Here is a 23,448-nt window from a genome sequence, read left to right as displayed (position 1 = left end):
GCTACTTTACTAAACTTAATTTTCACGTTTCATCTGGCGGAGATTGGCATCACTTGATCTTGTTTTCTCAAAGGAAAACTCTTTAGTGAATGAGCTTATTTGAAATTGGTGTTTTTCTTTGTTTTTTTCTTTTTTCTTTCTTTTTTCTTTACAATCCTCATGCGATAGTTGCATAAATAAAGTGTGACACTTAAAGGTTTATTTGCTGTAGTATCAGGCTAAGATTCTCCACATTATATTATATCCTTATGTGCATATACTTTTAATGTCTTAGAGCAGCGGGAAAATGCTGTTAAAATGACTACATAGACAGATCAGATATGTAATTTCTATCCCAAACTTAATGCTTGAAACATTATATTTCTTGATCCTGAGATGCTGCGCAGTGCCTCATAACTAATGGAGAAACTTTCCCTTTCTGTATGATCATAAAAGTCGGTATGATCACATAGACTTTGAGCTGTCATATGTAGCAGATAGTTGTAGCAGGAGTTCTGTAACATTGACAAAATGTTGAAAAAAAAAATGCAAAGCAGAATAAAAGAAGCACAGATTTTGGCATTTCTACAGTTATGTGATCTTCTGAAACCCAGTCTACTAGCTTCACGTATTTTTTATTTATCACATACAGACTGTACATATGAATTGAACATTTTCTGGCTTCTGCTGAAGATGAACTGATTCCAGACAACATCACCTTCACAGAGACCAAGAGAGACCTGCATGCTGCCGCTACCATCTGCTCGGGGAGTGAACCAAAGGGATGTAATATTGAGCTTGTGAGAGTGGAATTATGCAAGTTTTCCACTTTCTGCAGTAGGTCATGAAATTGCAGAAATTGAAAACAGTTGCTGTGTGTGTGTGTGTGTGTGTGTGTGTGTGTGTGTGTGTGTGTGTGTGTGTGTGTGTGTGTGTGTGTGTGTGTGTGTGTGTGGTTGTGGTTGTGGTTGTGTGTGTGTGTGTGTGTGTGTGTGTGTGTGTGTGTGTGTGTTTTGTACACAAGTCTGAACAGGTGCCATAACAATACAGACTTCTCATCCCTTGAAAGGGTATGGGCTGCTGTTTGGGAATAAGGGTGGGGGGGATCGACTGCATCCAGGCAAATTACTGAGACAGCTGTGCTGTTCTTCTACCACTGATGGTCTCTCTGGTCCCTGCCGTGCATATCTGAGCTACATCCACTGTGCAATAAACAAAACAAAAAAAAAATCTCTTCTGAATACAAAAATAAAAAACTAACAATAAGGTAGTAATTCAGTAGTACTCTCTAATGTCGGTTGGCCTTCCATATGCAGTAGCAATCAAAAGTTTTGACACACTTTTCACTCACTTTAATGGGGAAAGTGTGTCCAAACCTTTGACTGCTATTGTATATTTAATGTGTTTTATAGCAATTTAAAAGTGTATAACATGGGACATTGATCATTTATATCGTCAATGAACACACAAAATGAATAATGCTAATAAGCTAACAAATTAACTCAGCAGGGAGACCTGTTGGGGCCGCTGCATGATTGTCAGTTTGTTACGCCTGCTTTTGGCCAGGTGGTTTGGAGCTTTGTTATAAGGTCAAGCCTGTTCTCGAGTCAAGCTAAGATTGATGTAGATTCATTTGAAGTTTATTTAAAAACAAAAACAAAAAAAAAACCTGGACTTCACATAAGATGGAGAGACCTGAGGTTAAGGTTCAAAGTGGCAGTTTTTAGTTTTGTAAGTTAACATCAAGATTGTACCAAAAATAAACTAAACTGTTACAGAAATCTCTTAACACCCCTTATTAAAAAAAACCCTGAATTTAAAAAAAAAAAAAGTCTTCTCACCCTACTACTGCAACTGTAAAAGTATATTGTTTGTAATCTGTAAATTTACAAATATATTCAAGTAATCACATGTTTTAAAATTATGGTCTTGAGGTGCCCAATACCTACCCACAAATAACCACTGTCACAACTGCAGCTCGGAGCTGTCAGTCATCTACAAACGAGCAAGACAGTTACATTATTAGTAGACAAACAGCTGATGGGCTGAGCACTCACTGAGAAAAACAAGAGAGTGGAGCCACTGAGTGATGTTTGTCTCTGGTGTCTTAGAAACCCGCTGTCAACCATTGGCCAATCAGCAGATGGAACACACCTCTGCAATCACTTCAAACAGCAAATCACACATCACCACCTGCAGGTCATCAGACACAGACGCACACGCATACGCACACACACACACACGCAGGTCTTTATTGCTTTCTGAGTACCATAGTCTCAGACTTATCCGTGAGGAGAGAATTACTGCATAAACGGGTGACGAGTAAGTGCTGGAAAACAATGGGGGAATATAGGACAAATAGAAAAAGTATTATCCCTCTATTAGTTTTGCATTGCAGCTTTTAAAAAATATTGGAATTCCACATTTACATTTTGCAGTGACACTTCTGCAACAAGCTAACCTGTTGCTGTCATAAAGTTTTGGGTTTCTGTCAAATGAATATTTTGTTTGGATAAAGCGACTTCTCGTGATCTCCCAGAATTACAGTGGCTGCTGCAACGTGTTGGCTCTTGTTGGCTACTGTATGCAGCATATGAATGTGTCAAAATGTAATGTAAGCACAAGATATTACATATTTTTGCATTTCTGAATTTACTGACTCGTGTTTCCTCTCAACAAATACACATTTTCTCCCCCACTGAAACCTCAGTCCATCATAGTAATTCCAGCTGATATATTGATGACAGTCCATTTTTTCGTACAGTATGTTGCTTTCTTTTGAATGTAATTGTTCTTCCTTGATGTCTTCCACCCAAAACTTTGTACATCTGCCTGTGTAAATATATAGATGCCCCAACACTGTTGACAACAGTGACTAGTCTCACTTGTGCAGTATGAGAAAGTAACAACAATGTGAAAAAGCATACACAAGCCTTAATTAGGGCTCTGCATTCCACATTACAGCAAAAGCAATTAAGCCACTAGCAGATCATTGTCGAACAACTATATTTTACGTAATTTGGGAATTAATGATGTAAAAAAACAAGCAAAATCATTTTTGTAACACCACCTAATTTTTAAGATTTACATACATAAAATTTTAACTTAATTTTATTTTTTGTTTGTGTAGTTGAAGGCTGATACATATACATACATATATATATATGTGTGTATATTACATATATTTACATACATATATTTCCCGTTAAAGCATACACTTCGATGTGAAGTCTTGTTTTATATTTGTTATTTCCTGCTATTCTTCCAAGAATGCTGATGGCACAGCTTTGATGAGTTCAGGCTGATGTGACCATGAAAAGATGAAGAGACATAAATGACAGCCTACGGAGGAACACGGGGAGGATCAAATCTCACATCAACCGCCTGGCATATCAGTGAGAAATAATGTTTACAGCTCTGCTGCAAGGCTTTCCTGAACAGAGGAACACTGCACTCTGACAGAATTTATCACATCTGCAATGCTTTACACCCAGCTGTACTGACGCTGAATGTTTCTTTGGCGTCGGAGGGTTGCCGCACCCTGCTGTAGATGTCAAGTGACTGGACATCAGGAAAGATTTCCCCCTGACAAGTTGAGAACAAATGAGTAAGATAGGGAAATTTCAACGTATTACACGAATACGTCTTCGCACTTTGAAGCCATGAGCCCAGAGTTCTCTCTCTCTTTCTGCATGTAAAGGAAACTTAAAGGCAATGCACTTCAGCTTACATTCACTCAGAGAAAGAGAATGTGTTGAAGCCCCTGCAAACATCTGACAACTCCAAATGCCATTTGATATATTGGACAGTGTGTGAGGAGGTTAACATTCTGGGGTTTATTTCATCAGGCATCTCCCTGGCAACATTTTCCTCCTATCTTTATAAAAATCAATAAAATGCACATCCGTTGGGGCCATCCCTGGAATTTAATTAAGAGTTCAAAGAAACTGATGTCCTTTTTTTTTTTTTGCAGTGCAGACAACTCTTTGTCCATTTATCTGGTGAAACAATGTGATTTATTTACAAAGACTTTTATGGTTGCCACTTATATGAGATGACTTACGAGTACAAGCTGATTGATATTATACCTGATGTTTTTGATGTTTCAAAGATGGTTGCTAATACCTTTTACTGTGTGGTTTAATGATTTTCTTTTATGTGTGTTTTTATGACTTTATTGCAGGCTGCAGAACAATTGGTCCTTCGGGGATGGCAATGTCTCGACCATTCTTTCCTGAAGACCTAAAACTGGTCAGTAATTCTTTTCTTTTTTTTCTTCTTGAAAACAGACTTTTATTGGATGTGACACATGCTGGCATTTTAATACAAGTGATTATACTAATTGCAGATAATGAGGGTGCAAAATTATATGGCCTTAGAATCCGCGAACCGACATTTAAGCTAGACCCCAAATCAAATGTTAGACTGTTATAAGCCATCAGCCTAGAAAAACACAATAAACTGTGAACTGAGAAACTGTTTCAATCCTTTTCTCAAACAGTATAATTCATTCAACCTGTGATGTGAATATTAAGTTGTAATTGTTTGAGAAATCAAATTAGTAGGCTACAGTGGATCTGCATTAAGTGAATAGCCCGTGACTAGTACAAATTGAAGCCCAGCTTCCTGGACTGTTAAAGTGGAAACCAGAGTGGAGTTTGCTATTTGGTTGTTTTGACGGTGATAATAATCAAATACTAAAATGAGCTTGGTTTGTTGGTATTATCTGCACTGGTGGTTTTACTGCGCATGAAATTAACGATTCTGATTGAAAGCGCGCTGAAAGTCGTTCAATTCTTTACAGTATCTTACCTGTGTATGTTTGTGGCATATAACATCCAAAGCAATCACAAAGGCACAGCTACTTACACTTCTGAATTACAACGTTACAATAGGTATTACTCACCTATTAGCAATTTTATATCCGATATGAAAGACATTGTGAAATATGAAGAGCCTTCCACTCACACATGATCATTTTCCAGATTGTGTCACATTAAATCCTGTATAGCAGACTAAGCACAAGAGGCCACATTCTCAGCTATATATGAAACTGGCAGGTGTATCGCCTGGCTGTCGGCTCAAAAGAAATGACTGTTGAATTCAAGATGCAAATACATGTATTTGTAGCTTGCCAGTATTGGTTGTAGTTTCTGATGTATCTTTAGAGAAACTTATTTCTTGACCGTTACTTTTTCTTTACTTCACCATGACCAAAATGAATTTGAAACTTGTATGTATTGTATTGTATGTGCTGCCAGAAAACCAGTAAGTAATACTGATACATGACCACATGGTGTCAGTGTTGCATACTGAACAAATAGAAACACAGATTGCGGGACTTTTTATTTTTGACATTTTGAGTCTTTCACACTAATCTTCGCTGCAGTTAACACCTCTGAAGCATTTTCTGATAAGTATAAGCACAAATTGCCCTCTACATTTTAAAACTTTTCTTGCAGCAGGACCCAGTTTAAAAAATTCACCTTTCAAAGATAAAGTTGATGGATGGAACCACATTTCAGTGATATTCTAAAATGTATTTGGATGTCAGCCAGGTGCAAATTGGCATTGCACAAAAAATAAGAGTGTCATTCTGCGAAACGGGGGGTGGTGGTGGTGTGTGTGTGTGGGTGTGTGTGGGGGGGTTCTGTTAGGCATGAAAACAGTTTGAGCTGACAGTTCATTTTCAACCTTGGAAACAGCAGATAACAAAACAATCTCCACTCAGTCGCTTGTTTTCTTGTTTTGGAGCTTTTGACTGCACCACATGGTTTTCATCAGCGGATGACGTTTGCTCAATTGTCATAGAACTGAGTTTGAACGTCTAAAGGCAAGTTAGTAAGTGGACCTTGGATTAAAATTGTTTTGTCAACTGTTAAGCAATGAAGTACCATTTGAATAAGGCACCTTTTTCTTGGAGTGGGAATGAGCATGGGAAAGTGGTCTCCAAATTCTGGACCCCACTGTAAACATTAGTAAGTCATGTAGAGTCAAACGTTTTTCATTTTCTAATAAGCTATCGGCATAAGTAAGTCAGTCACCTGCAATTATAAATCTTAATAGATAATTAATAAAGAGTTCTTATATGACCTATCATTTCTACAGCTGTCAATGTTAACTGGCTGTTAATAAATGGATTTTGGTCCAGATGCCCTGGAGCCCTTTTCCGGAGGATAAGTGGTCACACAGTCCATTGGAGGAGGTCTTCTTGATAAATTAAAGAGCTAGGTAAACCACAAAGCAAGTATCGTGCTGAATGAGGATTTTCTGCAACATGGGAACCCAAAAGTAGTTCTTATTAATAGATTATAACTACCTATAAGGCATTGATAAATGATATTTTAACCATTAATAAAGACCTTAATTGCAGAAAACACTTAAGAAGGCTTTAGAAATTATTACAACTTATGTGTGTGGACTGTTTACCATTAACAGGTCATTTGAAAGTGATACTGAAGAAGAAAATATTGGAAGTACTTTCTTTGCCCCAGCCATTGTTTATCTCAGCTACTGTGTGAAACATAACTGTCAAAAAGTTAACAGACAACCAAGAGTGTTTGAAGTTTTTAATGTCAAAGTCAAACTTTTACATGATTCATGTTCATACCAAACCATTCGTCGACAGCTCCTCTTCTTCCTCTTCATAGCAAATGCAATTAGTTCATTATTTAATTACAGGAAGGGAGCAGCAAAAAAACAGTGCCAGCCCCTTAAGAAAAGAACACAAAGAAGAGGAAAATAAAAATAACAGTTTTTTTTTTTTCTCATTTTTTTTCTCAAGTGCAGATTTGAAGACCTTAAGCATGCCATTGTCTGTTATGGATTCCAGTTGTCTGTTCTACAGTGTAGTTTTATCTGTACATGGCTATACGGATAACAGCACGAGGGGGATGACAGGTACATGATGTCCGTTGAAGTGTCTGTTTTTAAAAATGTCTTGATTACCGGGCGACAGATCTCAGACGTTTACGCTCCTCTCTGTCTGTCTCCCCTCTCTGTTTTGCAGTAGACTGAAACATATTCATGTTTAAACGTGCAGTATAAAAAAGATACACACCCACACAGATTCATGTACAGCTAAGTTCCCTTAAATCCAGATCGGAGGGGTTTGAAAGGTGCCATAAATGGAACTGCCATAAAACAGCAGTTTTGAAGAAATATCTGCCACTGTGATGAGGCAGGGCTGTGTCAAGAGTCTCTTTCCAAAGCTCACATACTGGACATTTAGTTCTTCAAGACCTTTCTGGCGTGCTAGGGATTGAGAGACATTTATCCAAGAGAATGAGCACATGTCTCGGTGTACGTACCCTGCAGGAAGTTGTGATTGTTTTCACAAATCCCTTTTCAGTGTGAACTCTCCATGAACAGTAGCTCCATATGTTAGGCCTCCAGTTCTATTGCATCTTTAGCACAGTCCATCAATAACAGAGCTCTGTAAACAGCCATGTTGGGGGAATTGGGGGTAATGAAGGCTTAGGGAGAAAGTACATCAGTGGCAGAACAAACTACAGAGTTATAAAGTCGAAGGTATATACAGGTATACAAACTGTAATCACGCACATAGAGCACACCCATTTCTTAGCCTGATTGCAGTTGAAAAGGAGTCATACTTTACTGTTTCCAAACATTAGGCTGTCTTTCAGTGAGGGGACAGTCGAGCAGCGACAGTGTGTGTGGGTTTGTGTGCGGACAAAATCTCAAGTAGTTAGTTAACAGGTTAAACACTGCTGTGCATCTTACCTGAGTGTTGCTCGTGTTTTCTGACTCTAAGCTCTACGAGGATCTATTAACTAAGCTGCAGTACGTCCTTAACAAGTGTGACTCTTTTTTTTTTTTTTTTTTGCCTCATCTGATTCAAAACAACCAGAAAAAAATTTTGAAGAGACACACTTACTAGCAGTTTCCAGCAGTGTTACATTCGCCTATCCAGACATTAATGAGATCAGTGCAGATCAGGGGAGAAGAGAGGAGAAAGGAAACTCATTAAGACCACAGGGACGACCTAACCCTATTATCCCTATCACACCACTGAACCACACACTGATGATGGGAATTAAGATGTGCTGGCCTCGATCCACACCCACTCTTCAGCCCAGTGCAGCAGAGTGTGTCTGGAGTCGTGCAGTACCTGCTGGGAAGGACAAATGTGAAGGAGTTTGTTATCTGCACGGTTCAGCACAGCAGTACGGGCGTGTTCAGTTCGGCACTGTGCGGTGAAAAGGGTTGCAGCAGAACTCTGCGCTCCCACTACATTGTGTTCTTTTTTGTTACAGCCTGCGGCACCCTTCGTGCCGACTCAGGGGCGTGTAAACCGAGAGAAAGGCCCAAGGTTAGCCCAGACCCACTCTACGATAAAGAAGCAAAAGTTTAATCCACTGAAGCGAACTCCCTTGCTGCCATCATTATCTCCACTTCCCCATAAGCGCACACATTTAGTACAGATGTATCCAAATAGGCGTGGTATCCAAAAAGGCGTGTGGTTTAAAAAAGAGAGAAAAAAAGTTAGCATTATCTTTCTTTCATGCAGAATCTTTTTTTCTTTTCCTTTTTTTTCTTACAGAAATTTGGTTTTTCTATGAGTCCTACTTACAGAATGCAGAATATCTCATATTCCCACATGATTCATTATTACATACAGTAGATGTCATTGAAATTCCCTTTAATGTCGCCCCACACGTCAGTCAGAGAGATGAGTAATTATTTAAATACATTTCATGTTTAAATACTGGCTGGAGGGGAGCAGGCAAAATGCTACAGCTATTTCAATGAGAGGCAATATGTTAAAAAATTATGATTAAGAGCACATACACACATAGTGCATATGAATTTTGCGCATTGCACACATCTTAATATGAGTTTGTGTTTCTACTTATGTTTTAATATGCTGTATGTGTGTGTGTGTGTGTGCGTGTGTGCTTAATGTTTTCTGTATGAAAGTTAATGCAAGTTATTATATACTTTATGTTACACTGCCACTGAGTCTTGTCATAAACTGTGGCCCTATGCATGTTCACATTCTGTTAATGCACTGTTTGTGTTTACATGCTAAGGTCTGTATGTGTAAGCGCGTGCATGCGTGCATGTGTACGTGTGTGTGCATGTGTATGAAAGAACATTTTATGATACATGAACACTGTTAGGATACTGTAGACGTGTCGTGAACCTAACGCCTCAGTCTACTCTGAAACGGTGGACAGCAGCAGAGAGAGAACACTGCCGTTTTATCAAGTACACACATACAATATATACATACAGACTGGGCGTGAAGGCAAAATAATCAACACATATTTTCACACACGCCGGAGAAACTGTGGCACTACTGACACTCTATGAGAACCTTATATTCTGAATGGTTACATTTGATTATCGTTAAAAAAAAAAAAAAAAAAAAAAAAAAATTTGTTCTGAATCACTTATGTTTTTAAAGAACAGTACCTGATTTTTTTTCTACTGTGTAACTGTACAGCGACCACACTTGTGTTGGTACTTTGATACTCTGTTTATGACTTAAGATTCTCACGGGGTTAGCAGTTTCATTGGTTAATATTCCCGTCTTGTGTTATGATAGAGTTGATTAGGCATTAGAAAGTTTGACTGGTGTAAATAACATCCAAATAACTCAATCAAAGACCCATTACTTCTTTTCATCTATTTTGACTTGTTAAGACCTCACTGGTTTTTCAGAAGATGGTTTGTCAGCTGAGTCCAAATCTGGTCTGCTGTAGCCTCGGAGAAAGTTTTTATTTACACCGAGGCATTTATAACATCAGGATTTACTCAGTCTCGATCTCTCTGTTCTTCACACAGATCCCTCTGTGGCAGAGGGTCAGGCATGCATTGGATTCAGGTAAAAAGAAGAGGAGATGAAGTTGTCCTCCTCCACAAGGACATAATAGGATTTTTGCCTGTAGGCAACTTTCTCTGGTAGTTAAAAAAAAAAAAAAACACTTTTTTTTTTAGAAAGTACTTGTGGTCAGAGCTCTGCGAAGAGTTGATCCAACATTGCTCAAGTTTAAGTGCCTATAAATATTAGTTAGAATCCAAAAGTTCCAATTTGATACACAGCTTTTGGAAACATCTTCCCTGACATTTTCATATTTTCACAAGGCCCTCCAAACTGATGACTGGCAGGTAAAGTCTTAACCCTCCCTCTTTTTCAGAAAAGGGAGTTGTGTGATGATTGCTCCGTTGCAAGGATGTCACAGGTAGACCTCGCGGCGTGACAGCGTGAGACAGGACGTGGTCTTGTAGTCCCCTCCTGTCCGCGTCAGTGGTATGACCTCAGGCGGGTTCTGGCCTTCTCCTCCTTCCTCCTCTTGCTGGCGTCTCCCAAAGCCTGCGCTACTGAATGTGTCGTAGGATGCCGAAGTCATCTTGCGGTTCAGAAGGTTACGGTTGTGATCGCCCATGTTCCTGTTGCGGTCTCCACTACCCAGGGTGCCAAGAGGATCCCCATTGGCTAAGGGAAATCTTGGAGCTTCTCCGCCAACAACCACCCCGGGTTCTGAGCTCCCTGCGCTGCCGGCACTCTCGCTGTCACTCTCATGGTCGTTACCACGGAGATTGTTGTTATTATCACCCGGGGCAAAGGTGGAGAGCCGTGGGGGGTCGCTACCGTGCCGCTGACGCTGGCGTGGTGAAGGGCGGACGGGCATCCAACAAGTGTCAGAGTGGCCAAATTCATCACATTCCCTGGTACACTTTCCTGTCAGAGCTACATCTGGCAGCTGTCTGGCATCTGGGTACAAGAAAAAAACAAAAGTGTTAAAAAAAACAAAAAACAACTTAATTTAGTAGTTTTAAGTAGAGAACCATACAGGATAAAGAGAGGGGTATCCCAAGTGGTGATGATGCAGTTACATGGTACGAACTAGGTCAATTCAAGAAGAGACAATTAATTGAAAAGAGTGAACAGATGGATAAAATACAACAGGAGAGATGAGGTGAACATTGGGAGAGGAAGAGAGGACAAAGACAAATGTTTAAAAAAAAAAAACAAAAAAAACAAAACAAAACAAAAACCCTGGGGACAAAGGTGGGGAGGGGATAGAATTTAAAGGAAGCAAGAAAGGCAAGGAAATTGCTGCTAAAGCAAAATGAAAATCGCTGACTACAAATGAATCAGAAAATATCCTAGCAGTGCTCAGCATTACATGAAAGGTGAAAGGTGAGGTCAGACCAAACAACTAATGACGCCAAAGAGAAGATGATTACAAGCAATTTGAGTGACATATCTAAATTTGTTCACATGCAAGGAAAAGAGTAAGTGACATATCAGCCTTATTATATCCAATGAGTCATGAGGTTAGTGAGGTCATTGAATGCTGGTGTCCTACAGAGTCTGTGTCAGTGTCAAAGGTTATGGTTATTATCTGTGTAAACCAGTCATATAGGAATCAATACTGACATCATGTTATATGGAGACAGGAATTATAATGATGATAGATGAAGTGACTTGTAACTGTGCTGGTGTCATGTTACAGACAGTTAAAGGTAAAATAACATTTCCTCCACATCCAAAGAGCAACTTCGAACAATACATTTAATTTACTGTTTGATTCAGTAAATTCTGTGTAACATGAATTAAACACAAGAAATGTTATATTTTTTGCTGTATTCTGAAAAGCAATTCCAGTTCTGGTGGCTACGTACAGCAACAGCAGCAGTAAATTCATGTGAAACCAAACAAGCACATAATCATACAGCCTAATTACAACCAACACAATGAATCCTCTGTTCAATTCCTCTCTCCATCTGACCGTGACGAAAACTTATTAAACTCCACAAAATCCTCAAGATTTCACATGTCGGTGAAAAGGCGGCATTTAACTGGAAGCAGATTTACAGCCCCAGAAATGCAGCCAGTTACCAAGGTCATAGTGACCTTGATGTGTGGCCACTGTTATTCCAGCTCTGGCATGACGACACAAGGAACGAGGAAAAAAGAAGGTCAAATTTACTTTTTTGCTTCTCTCCATCCTTGACAAAAACCCAGTAGAAAAAGCTAAAACACAATTTTCTTAGTGAAAGGGGAGATCTGGGCTGCTGACTGATGGCAAGGCCACAGATGAGCCTGTTAAGAGTCCTGTCTCAGCCCTGTCCACCTGTCCACCAGATGTCCCTGGACTTCCTTCCTGTTTTCAGATCCGCCTGCTCACCTGTTTTCCATTGCCAATCCCTGGAATTTCCTCGCCTACCTACACTTAGCCCAGTTCGTTTACCCCAGTCTGCTTCCTGTATGTAGTTACCTGTTGTCTGTACCTGTCTCCCTTCTTGTCCATCTGTAAGCCTGGTCCTCATCACTTACTCTATTAAAATTCCTTCATTGCACCAGCCTTGGTTGAGTGTCCGTGCTTGGGTCCTCCCTGTCAGTGGTCCTACCACCAGCTATGACAGTATAGTCTCACCTAATGTGGACCCAGCAGACTAGTTCCTACTTGGCTTGCCATTTACCTGGGAGAACTTTTGAGTGTATAATTTCTTAATGAAGAGCCAGATGTCCTGAGTCACTGGTTACCTTTTGAAAGCAGGCTGATTTCACGCAAGAGAAAGCCTTCTACAGGTGGAGGTTTGTCTTCAGCCCTGATCCATGTCCTGTTTACCACCTGCACAGCCATGCTGCATGCCTCCTAGAGACCTGCTTCCCAGTCTGTTTCTCCTGCAGCTATCTCCTGGCCTGCTTGCCAGCAGCCAGTTCTCCAGCCAGCTACCCTGCTAACCTCCAGCCTGCCGCCCAGTCAGCTGGCTCTGGCCTGCCAGCCTCCAGCCTGAGTCAGCCGTCCCAGCCAATGTTTTGCCCATTCCTGAGTCTGTAAGGGGTTTCTGCTGAAGACCAGCCTGCTCCTGAGGCCATTGTTTTAGCTGCCTAAAACGCCGTCATCTCAGCCGCTGCCGACCAGCTCACTTCCACTGCTATTGTCTCTGCTGACGATGTGTCTGTCAATGACCAGCCTGTTCCTGATGCACCACCTGCTCCTGAGGCTGTATTCCCAGCTGAGGACATCCCGCCAGATTATCACGCCGCCTGCCTGATGCTCCAGTTGCCAGTCTCCATTGCCTCTGGTTCTCAGCTTTGTCTGTTGGCCTGTCTGGCTCCCCTGTTGCTGGCTACCTACTCTGGACTCCAGTATGAAAGTAGGTGCCCAGCTCTTTTTCCAGAGGGCACCCACCTTTGCCAGCGGCCTCAGCTCTCCGGCTCTTCAGCCCCTGGGTCACCCACCCAAGGTTTGCTGCTCATTGGCTCTCCAACGAGCAGGCTGTCCCTCCTAGGTACCCTGCTCTTCGTCTCTTCTGCCACCAGGCTGTCTGCCCAAAGTTTCTTGCCCTGTGAATGGTCCTCGTCACGTACTATATTAAAGTTCCTTCATTGCACCAGCCTTCCTGTGTGGCTGCACTTGGGTCGTCCCTGCCTGAGGTCCTACTACCAGCTGTGACACTGGCTGCTACCACGCATTAGCTTTTCTAAAAAGCTTTTCACATAACACATGTGCAGCAGGTGCAAATAAACACAGCACAGTTGCTTCATTCTATAAAACACTTTCTCATCAAATGAGAAAAGACTCCCGAGACCTTGACAGCAAGTCAAGGTTTCAATGAAAGTGTGTGTGTGTGTGTGTGTGCGTGCGTGCGCATTTTAGAGTGTGTGTACAATCAAAACATGTCTAAGCTTTTCACAGAATACAGCACATATAGCCTTGAGTGACAAAATATTTAAGCAAATTAATTTTGAAGCCTCTTGACCGCAATTCTAAAATGAGTCCAATGAATTGTATTGGCTGCTTACTGTACAGTGTGTGTGTGTGTGTGTGTGTGTGTGTGTGTGTGTGTCTTTGCGGGGGGGGGTGTGAGAGAGAGTGCGTGCGTGTGTGTGTGTGTGCGCGTGCGCGCGCGCGGTTGCTCTGACCATTCTCCACATGCTCCTCCTCGCCCACACTGCCCTCCGGTGTGGTTCGCTCATAGCCTTCTTCGGGCAGCGGCAGGGCTCCCAGCCGTGGCCCTGATGAACTCTTGCTGCTCGGTGTCTCTGAGTCCTCCATGCCACTGTCATAGCAACCGGCGTCCTGGGGCTGGCTGACTACCGAGAAGGTCACCCGGCGAAGGGTTCCCTGCAGGAATCACACACACACAATATGGGATTAATCATCCAGGATTCCTAATCTGAGATTCTAAATCTGGGGATTAGGTGGTGGGCAGTGGTCTGCAAAGACATATTGAGATTATCTGATCATGTTCGTCTTGATTATGGGCTTAGCTTCTACAATGCAGGGTAATAGTCATCAACCAATCACTGCTGTCTTTCAAAGTTTTTGGTTGGTTTTTAATCCCAGTTTAGATTAATGCTGCTGGATATGGCTGATGTTTACAAACCTCTGGCCTGCCTGAAGACACTTATTTTTCATCTGGAATGGTGCCCAGTAGTAGCAGTAGCTAAGTAATATAGAGTCCCCTCTTAAAAACACTTACTTGGTGCTTAAAACAAGTGGAGGATTTTAAATGATAATTCTGGTCCTGTTCTATATTTTTCTTAATGTCAACAAATCCCATGGCAAAAACTAAAACCAGCAATGCACTTATCTTATTAAAAGTCTCGTCTGTGTATCCAAAGCTTCATGTAGCTTCTTTCTCTACAGCATACATCTCCATTGTGACATCTTCCTTCATAACTAATTACATTGGAACTGTAGTTTATTTTAACTTACTCCCACCTACAGCATCCTGCTGTGCATACAGGATAAATCCTCATTAGTTCACAAAATGTGTGAGAATCCACAGCTGAAAATAGTCCCCAACTAAAACACAATTTACTCCTGTTTAAGTTATGTCTGCTAAAGACTACAGCGCCCTGCTGTTTAAGGAAATGATTTCACTTATGAAAACAAAAAACAAAACAAAACTGTATATTTGTGACACTTTTTAAAGACTTGCATCTTCAGAAAGATCAAATGGGCTTTGGGCTGACTGCCACAAATACAGTCAGGAAGTTGGAAACTGGAGAGATGGATGAATGCATTGTTTTGTTTTGGTATTTTTGCTGGATTTGTTGACACTACCAAAAATATAGAATATCAACAGCCTCATCCTTTTAGTTTTATTGATTTTTAGATTGATTTTTTTTTGTTTGTTTTCAGTGTATAATTTTTTTATTGTTTTCCCTTCAGCTTGCAAAAATAATTGAACTTATTTTCTGATGTTTATGTTTATTCTGTCTTTTCCTGTTCTATTGATACGTCTGCATGATACGTGCAATTTGAAATTTACTGTTTTTTTTTTTTTTTTATTACTATTTTAAATTGGCCCAAGGAAGACTACCAGTCACCAAGTGGAGGTTAATTTGGATCTGAATAAGAGAAACATGCCTTCCACTTGTGAAAGCTTGAATGAAACCATGGTGGTTTCAAAAGTAGGCTGCAGCCTTAACTGTGAACATAAACCAACAGGCCATCAACCACCAGTGACAAATCTCCCAATCCTGCAGTGAAAGTGGTGGTGATTCAGTAACGAATCACATCATTCACTCAAACTGAGCATCACACCTGCCGCTATTTTAACACACAAATCACCCCGGTGTACTTAGCGGACAAGTTTTCACTTTGGAGACGGGGAAAGACTTTAATAAGTCCACGCTGAGAGAATATCACAGAGAGTTAAATGATTGCGTCTGGCCTGGAGGGATCACTCTGCACCAGGAAGCCCATTTCTATACAACACCCCTCCTATCTCCCCTCATACTCATTTATCTACTTGCAAAATTACACCCCTTTCAATTTAGATCTGCTTTGAAACATGCGGCGTATAGAAAGGAAGTGAGTGAACAGAGGGATGGGGCAGATTAGGGTGGAAAAACTTCAGCTCGGAACGTCGCCTCAGGATAATCTGGAGGGAAACTGATGGACGGCTGGGATAAAAGCCAAAACTGCACAAATTCTTTTTTTCTTTTTTTTCTAACCACCTACAAGAAAAAGGAACATTTTGAACATTTCAACTAATGAACATGCAAGACAAGAGGAGAGGGGAACAGAGCAAAATTAATTAAGCAGAAGGGGGAAATTAACAGAGCATTTGTTTCTTCTGCCATTTCTTAACAACGTTAAGATGAAAGAGGGATGAGAGAAAGTAACTCAAGACAGCAGGGATGGTGAGCACAAGCAAGACTGAGGAAGAGGAAGACATATTACAATCTAATGGAAAAGCAGCAGTTCTTGGAATCTCAGTGGCTTCATCTTAACTCTCCACAGAGAGAGCAATGTATTTTTAGAGCATTAGCTAGATGAAGCAGTCCAACATCTTTTCCACTTGTTCAGTCTAGGGGCAATGGCACAGAGAGGGAAAAGTGTGTGACAGAGTATAAGAGGCAGAGTACAGAAAACCACAGAGGGCATCGGTAAGGATCTTTTTTGTTTTTCTGCGATGAAAAACAGAAAGTTAATTGTGTGATCTCACCATAATAAGTTTGTTTTTTTGAGATCAGTGATGTTGACACCACAAATAAATCCTTGACTTAACAGGCTGTCAAAACTGTTTTCTCAGGATCATAGAATGATAACAACAATGCATCACCACGGCACAATGCTTTTTCATGATCACTGGATAATTATTTCATGATATAAATGATGTGAAAATAATAATAATTTCTGATCACAAGACAAGGGAAATCATTTCTCTACACCTATTTCCTCTCAAATCTTTTGTTTATTGAAACAACATAAAACAGGAAGAAAATTAGATTACTGAGGAGATGAGATTATTGTTAGCTCCACTTTGTGCCGTTCATTTATTACCATTACATTCGAGTCACAGGGCTACACGTCTGACTTTCTGATATATAAATACCCAGCAATCTTTCTGAAAACCAGGAAGGTTTCTTAACAACACTCAGTGATATTCGGAAGGTATTTCAGAAGGTTTTAACTTTTTGTAAGAAAAAACATTAAATCTTTTGCACAGTAGAAAATAATTTTACCCGTTTCCTCATTCACACATTTTTCCTAATTCAAGCACAGATCATAGCGTGAAATGATACTCAACTTGTAAAAAACTGTAAAAGCCTGAGAAACATACTTGGTTGTGCACAAATGGAATATCTTTTTTTTTTTATCCATATAGTTAGAAAAGCATAAGAGGATCCTGGAAATACCTTCACAACAGTGATTAAACAAGTCTTAGAGTCTACAGCCATGTGAGCAGCTCTGTGAGTCTATGCTTTAAGCTAAATGCTAACATCAGCATGCTAGCATGCTCACAAAGACAATGATAACATGGTGATGCTAAGCAGACATAATGTTTATCATGTTCCATGTCTTAGCGTAGCATGTTAGCATGCTAACATTTGCTAATTGGCACTAACCGCTAAAGTCCAGCTGACGTTGGGGAGATCATTCCTTTCGCAGGTATTTGGTCATGAACCAAAGTACTGGCCAGATGTTGATCTATTGATGGCGCTAGATGAAAAGTTAGGGGATCACCAATTTATCCTAAGTGGGACATGAATGTGTGCACCAAATTTCATGGCAATCCATTCATCAGTTGTCAAGATATTTCAGCAGACTTCATCCTCTGGGGACCATGAATGTCTGTATAAAATTCAATGTCAATCCATCCAGTAATCTGTTTCCACCCTTCAGATGCTTAGGTCTATTACACAAACTGGAGCAAGGATTACTTTATGAATGTAGAAATCCAGTCTGCGACATAGGCTGGAACTTGATTGACAGACAAAAAGTGAGATACTACTATTGGAGGCCGGGTGCTGGTTGCTCTCTGTGTGTGTTCTATTACAAAATTCATCTGTTCAGCCATGATTCCATCTAATTCAATTTCCCTCTAACCCTCTTTCTGGCCAGAGCTGCCCCCTTTCATTCCCTCATCCTGATTATTTTATTTTCTATTTCTCTCCTCTGTTGTGATCCTTGCTTCCTTCGGCCGATCCCGCAGTCAACTCCGCTTTTCACAGCTGTAGATCTCCCTCTATTCTCTGTTTTCCCTCTTGCTCCCCACCCCCACCCCCCCTCTCTTCCATCCCTTCTTCTCTTCTCTGCCAGTCAGCTTTATGATGTGGCGATCGATGATGTGTCCTTGACCTCGTTATGAGTCCCGCTCCTCTTTCCCACAGCAGGCTTTATTGACCCATAACTTCTCTACACTCTCTAACCCCTTTTCCTTCTTTTTTCGCTCATCCTCCGTCTTCTCTATTTCAAAGTCTTTCGCTCATTGACTAACCTCTCTTCTATTCCTTTGCCAAATCCCATATTTTGGCATCTTTTAGTCGATAAATTCTACTTATTGTACACTCTACACAGCCGGCCTTGTCCCTCTTGCTTCTTATCATTGTTGTCTCACTTCTTTCCAAATTTGGCTTTACACTCCTTCATTTCTACTCCTGCTCCTCCCCAATCATTCCAACATTTTTCAGTCAGTCTTTTTTTTTAAGCTTTTTGCATCTCTTTCTTCTTTGCTCATACGTTAAATATATCTGTTTTTATTTTCCTACCTTTCTCTAAAAAAGTAAATCTCCATACTCCTTGATGTTTTCCATCCTGAACAAAGCACAAAGGCCTGTTTGCGTGTAAGCGTATACATGCGTGTACGTGTGCATGCTTTCTATTATTTGGCTGAGCAGTAGCAATGAAGACTGATTACTAAATATGCCAAATATCTACTGAATTTCCACACACATCCATACATGTGAACATACACACACAAACAGATGAATTGGCTTAGGTCCAGTGTGTCCTAAGAATTCATGCCTGATGGGATATTAATTGAGTTTGACGGAGGACATAAAAAACCTTCCTCTTAATCTGACACGGGCCATTACGGTTCAATACTGACATGGGAGCTTCACTCGTCTGCACGGCATGGCGAGTGTGCTCGAGTGCGTGTATGCGCGTGTGTTTGTGTATTTATGTTCGTGTAATGCATCTGCGCTTTACAAGCGTGCGAGTTTCCTGATACAGTATGGAAGTTATTGTGAAGTTATTTCTGGCAGATCAGTGTGAATCAAACAGAGGAATGATGGGTCTGAACTCAGACTAAACTTAACCATCTGAATCTTGCAGCTATGAAGAAACTATAAAAAAAAAAAATGTTCCTAATATAGCTTTCATTTCAGGGCAAGCTCATGGTGCAGTGCATGCACATGTGTGTGTGTGTGTGTGTGTGTGTGTGTGTGTGTGCGTGCGTGCATATGCTTACACTTACGAGTGAGACTTCACACCTTTATGTTTGTGTTTTATGGCGGTGTGTGAGTGTGAGACTTTCAAAGCCTGCAAGATGTGTTATGTCAGCCTGTGAGAATACGTGTGTGTGTGTGTGTGTGTGTGTGTGAGTGTGCGCGCATGCTCGTAGTGTGAGGATGTGCATGTGTGTGTGTGAGTGCACAGGTTGGCTTAGTCATCAAGGTAATTAGTGTGTAAACCTCCTTGCTGTCGGTTCAAAGAGAATTAACGAGCTCTAGTTAATTAACAGTCTCCCTCTCTTCTCCCTACATGTGTCTGCATATTCAACACATGTGTGTTTGTGTGTGTACATGCAACATCTCCACATCTGACTGTGTGTGTGTGTGTGTGTGTGTGTGTGAGAGCACATTAGTATGTGAGTGTGTTAGTCTATGCCCTGCTACACTCTGGTCTGCATAATGAATTGACAGGATGCGGCTTATGCATAAACCAAAACTACAAATATGGTTGTAGGACTAGAGCCACATTTCCCTTTGGCTCTATGCTGATTCTCATTTATGTTTGACATCATCTAGGTACAGGGGGAGAGCCACCACGTAATGGCTGATTTTATTATTTATCAGCTTGTTATATATACATTATATTGTTTACTTTCTCTTTCATACATATAAGTATTGTGTTCATAACAACGCTCAGATTGGAGGTCAGGTTCCCACTGTGGCCGCACATTTGTTCATCCATTCAATAAACTCCAAGTCACGTTGCACGCAAAGTCAGGATGTCATGCATAATCCATAACTGACCACAGTGTATAGAGCTGATGCACATCCTACTTTAGATACACTGCAACACATTACTGTAATGATTGTGGATACTAAAGATGGAACAAATAAACTCATTTTCTGCACCAAAATATAATTTGACTGTTTGACTGATATGGCTTATTTAAGACTGATACCAAAAAGATTGAAGATCAATATCCACTGACAGTGTATGATAGCTTTTTGCTATTGGATTTATATTTGACAGACTGGAAGTAGCTAAATTAATTGACAGAGGCTGTTCAATAATTACATTTGGGCTAAACAGCTCTTAGGTTTTAATTACATAAAAGACGTGTTTTTTCTTGCCTGCTTGGTTTTGTTTATTAAAAATGTAACAGACTGTGGCAGAGGGAATTTATATGTTTTAATGACTGAGAACGAGGGCTAATATTTTCCTAATATTTCACAAATGTTCATCAGTTACAATGCCTTTAGCTAGTCTGATAGCACGTTGGCCAGCCTCACAAGCGATAGATTATGTTTTCACCTTTCTTTCCCAACATCCCACTCCCACCTTCCTGCACGTTGTCGCATGCCCGCATTTGTTTCTGTGCTAAAAAAGAAAAAGAAACTGGAGGTAGAGAGGATTTTTTTTTTCTTTCCGATGGTCAAGTTTGTTTTTGTGTTGAAACGGGCAGAAGTCGGACAGTTTTGTGAGCCAAATGTCAATCAAACGGACACCTGACATCCTATTTGCAATCTCTCCTTCCAGACGCCTGAAATTTTCCTAACGTTGACTGAGGGGTGTAGCTTTGCGTATTAATTTCCCTGCCAGTTGTCCTTGACTGATGATTTCAGCGTGTGGACACACGATATTTGATGCCAAGCATCAATATTTTTTAAATGTGATTATTTTCATGCCAGAAATGGGATTGTGTGACCCTCATGGGATACTGAAAGTCTCAATTAAAGGCCAGATTTATGGAATTCCTTAAGTGGCTTAGCAGCTCTAGTGGGTTAGAATAGCTCTCCCATTAAAATATAATATGTGTTTTCATGGAATAATTAGTTTACAAAAAACATAATTGAATAAGGAAGTATTTACAGGGTGTTTTGACATATCTCTTAGGAAAACATCTCTACCATACTGGACAAGCAGATATCAGATACTCAATGCGATATCAATATAACAGTCTCATGTCACTATTTATATGATCAAATTATGCCACCTCATCCTGTTCCTCATAATATGATAGCTCATTTACTCCCTAAAAATAAATGAGCTGATATTACATTATGTTACCATAACACACAATGAAAACTAACACGCCTCTGTTGACACCGCATGGGCATAGACCGCACTTCATATCTGGAATGCTGATCAGTCAGAATGACCTTTGCCTCTGCTCTCTTGTTTTGCCTCTGTTTAGAAATCATGTTGTGCTAATGCAGCCAGCAGATGAATGTATGTGCTCAAACTTTGAGAGTGGAGTTGGTGCTGGAATGAGTGACTGAACGCAAATAACTGTGAGTTTATTAGACTTCAGACATTATTGAAAAGTAAAGTAAAAGTTTGTATTGACAGTTTTTTTTTTTTGCATTGAGCAGGAATGCCGTCACTTTGTGTGATTAAACTGCCACGTAAAAGACACTTCGTGTGGAGACGCTAACTACACGGATCAATTCACACTATTGTCTAATCACACTATTGTCTAATTCACACATTCAAAGCTGATGTGGCTCTTCTGATGTCATGTTTCGTGTCTGGCATGTGATTTAGTGTCTGCTTTTTCCTTGCCATTTCAACTGTGTCGCCATTTATATTCTGCTATCCATTCCAGATGCTTTGAATGATAATTTTAAGGGAATTTTTTCTTTTTTACAGGCAATGTGTGAAACTGTGAAATTTGGTAGAGAGAAGTCACATGAATATATTGGGTGTTTTATCTCATCTACTCAAACAGCTAAGTTCATCTGTATTTCTTTTATTTATTTATTTTTTGGCACCACACTTCAACACTTTTTTTCAATCACTTGTGTGATTTATCACCACGCCAACGACGCCAGTGAACAAAACTAAAGTAACTTTGAGAAAGTGATTGACTCCGCTGGTCAAATTTCTCCGTTCTTAGGTCAAATTTGCCCCCCCCAAAAAATCTCTGAAACATTTGCTAGAAAAATCTTTTGAAACCTTTTGCTGTCGACTGTTAAGTTATGCATCAAAGGCAGCGAGGAGGAGAAACAGTGAAAATATGCTGACAGAAAGCATCTCACAGGGGCTGTGTGAACAGGACAGATGTGTTAACAATTCATTTGACGATGACATATTTACACTAGTTATTTAAATATAGAACTGATCTAAAGCTGTATCCAGGACCCTGTGCTGTAATGGAGTGACGTGTGCAGTGTTGGAATGCGGTTTCCTGAGGCTATGCTGAAAGGAACAGACGTCCTGTTTACACAATTCAGCCATTAGGTCAAGCAAGACAGGTAAAGACAAGTGGCAAGGCAGAAAGTAGGAGGGAATAAGCAGCAACTAATGATGAATATAACAACTGTTAAATGGGTGAATAAGCACGAAAAAAAGAAGGAAAGAAAGAAAGAAAGAAAGAAAGAAAGAAAGGACCGTTAATCAGCATGTGTGGGAGGGTAAAATTGAAAAAAAAACTAAAAAACAAGAAAGGCACAGACCAAAAGGCTCAGCACGACCACAGGCTGTCTGAAGTAGAAATGAAGAGACAAAGAATGCTGTTTAGAGCGCAGAGATGATGGGCTCTTGTGGTATTTGCAGAATGCAGAAAAATGGTTTGGAGCAGGTTGAAACTCAGCTTAGGGATGAAGCAATATGAGCGGCGATTCTTCAGCTGTCTGACTCGCAGATGTTGATGAGCCTGGGCGCCCTGTTACCACAACACACACACACACACACTCACATTCACTCAGCTTCCATGCAGATACCGTAAATCCACACATTAGGCACACCTGCTTGCTGACGCTCACACTTGCAGGTGTGCACGTATACACACACACACAAACACACACATGAACTCACACGTTTATAAGTAAGCAGCGTGTATGTTGCAGTGGGACCACCTCTGCAGTAAGAGCAATCCTCCCTTCTACATGCTTCTGCTCTCCCCTATTTTTTTTTTCCCCTCCCATATTTCTCTGCTCCCTCTCACCCTTCGTTCACTCTAACTTTCCCTCTCCCTCTGCTTTCCTCTCCTCTTCCCTCCTTCATCCTTCTTATTCTGCAGTCCACCAGTCACACACCCCCCCCCCCTTTTTTCCCCCACCCCTTCCCTTCTCTCTTTCCTCTGTCTCAGTCTCTCTCTCCATTGCTCCCTCTAGAAGCAGGTGATGTAGAAGGGTGCTCAGCAGTATCTGACTATCAGGCCTGACTCTGTGAGAGGAATGATAATCACTGTGCTGCACTGCAGAGAGAAAGAAGAGAGGGAGCGAGGGAGAGACAGGGAGAGAGCAGAGGGAGGGAAAGGGGGCATGAGGTAGAGGGAAAGGGGGGCAAG

The 23,448-nt window shown here is 40.7% G+C and overlaps 1 protein-coding gene and 1 long non-coding RNA gene across 2 annotated transcripts in view; one reads left to right on the top strand and one right to left on the bottom strand.

Moving 5' to 3' along the window:
* Positions 1-23,448, top strand: part of LOC130166240 (uncharacterized) — a 155,650-nt gene that overhangs the window by 2,803 nt on the left and 129,399 nt on the right. Inside the window, exon 2 of the long non-coding RNA XR_008827125.1 lies at positions 4,163-4,230. This is a non-coding gene — a long non-coding RNA (uncharacterized LOC130166240). The remainder of the gene's footprint in view (positions 1-4,162; positions 4,231-23,448) is intronic.
* Positions 6,535-23,448, bottom strand: part of pcdh7a (protocadherin 7a) — a 44,218-nt gene continuing 27,304 nt past the window's right edge. The window contains exons 4-5 of the mRNA XM_056371706.1: positions 13,886-14,087; positions 6,535-10,720 (exon numbers count right to left, since the gene is read on the bottom strand). Coding sequence (XP_056227681.1) covers positions 10,182-10,720; positions 13,886-14,087 — 741 coding nt within the window. The 3' untranslated portion in view covers positions 6,535-10,181. The remainder of the gene's footprint in view (positions 10,721-13,885; positions 14,088-23,448) is intronic.

Source organism: Seriola aureovittata, chromosome 3, assembly GCF_021018895.1.
Source record: "Seriola aureovittata isolate HTS-2021-v1 ecotype China chromosome 3, ASM2101889v1, whole genome shotgun sequence".
NCBI lineage: Eukaryota > Metazoa > Chordata > Actinopteri > Carangiformes > Carangidae > Seriola > Seriola aureovittata.
The sequence above is the reverse complement of the archived record's forward strand: the minus strand, read 5'-3'. Positions and strand labels throughout refer to the sequence as shown.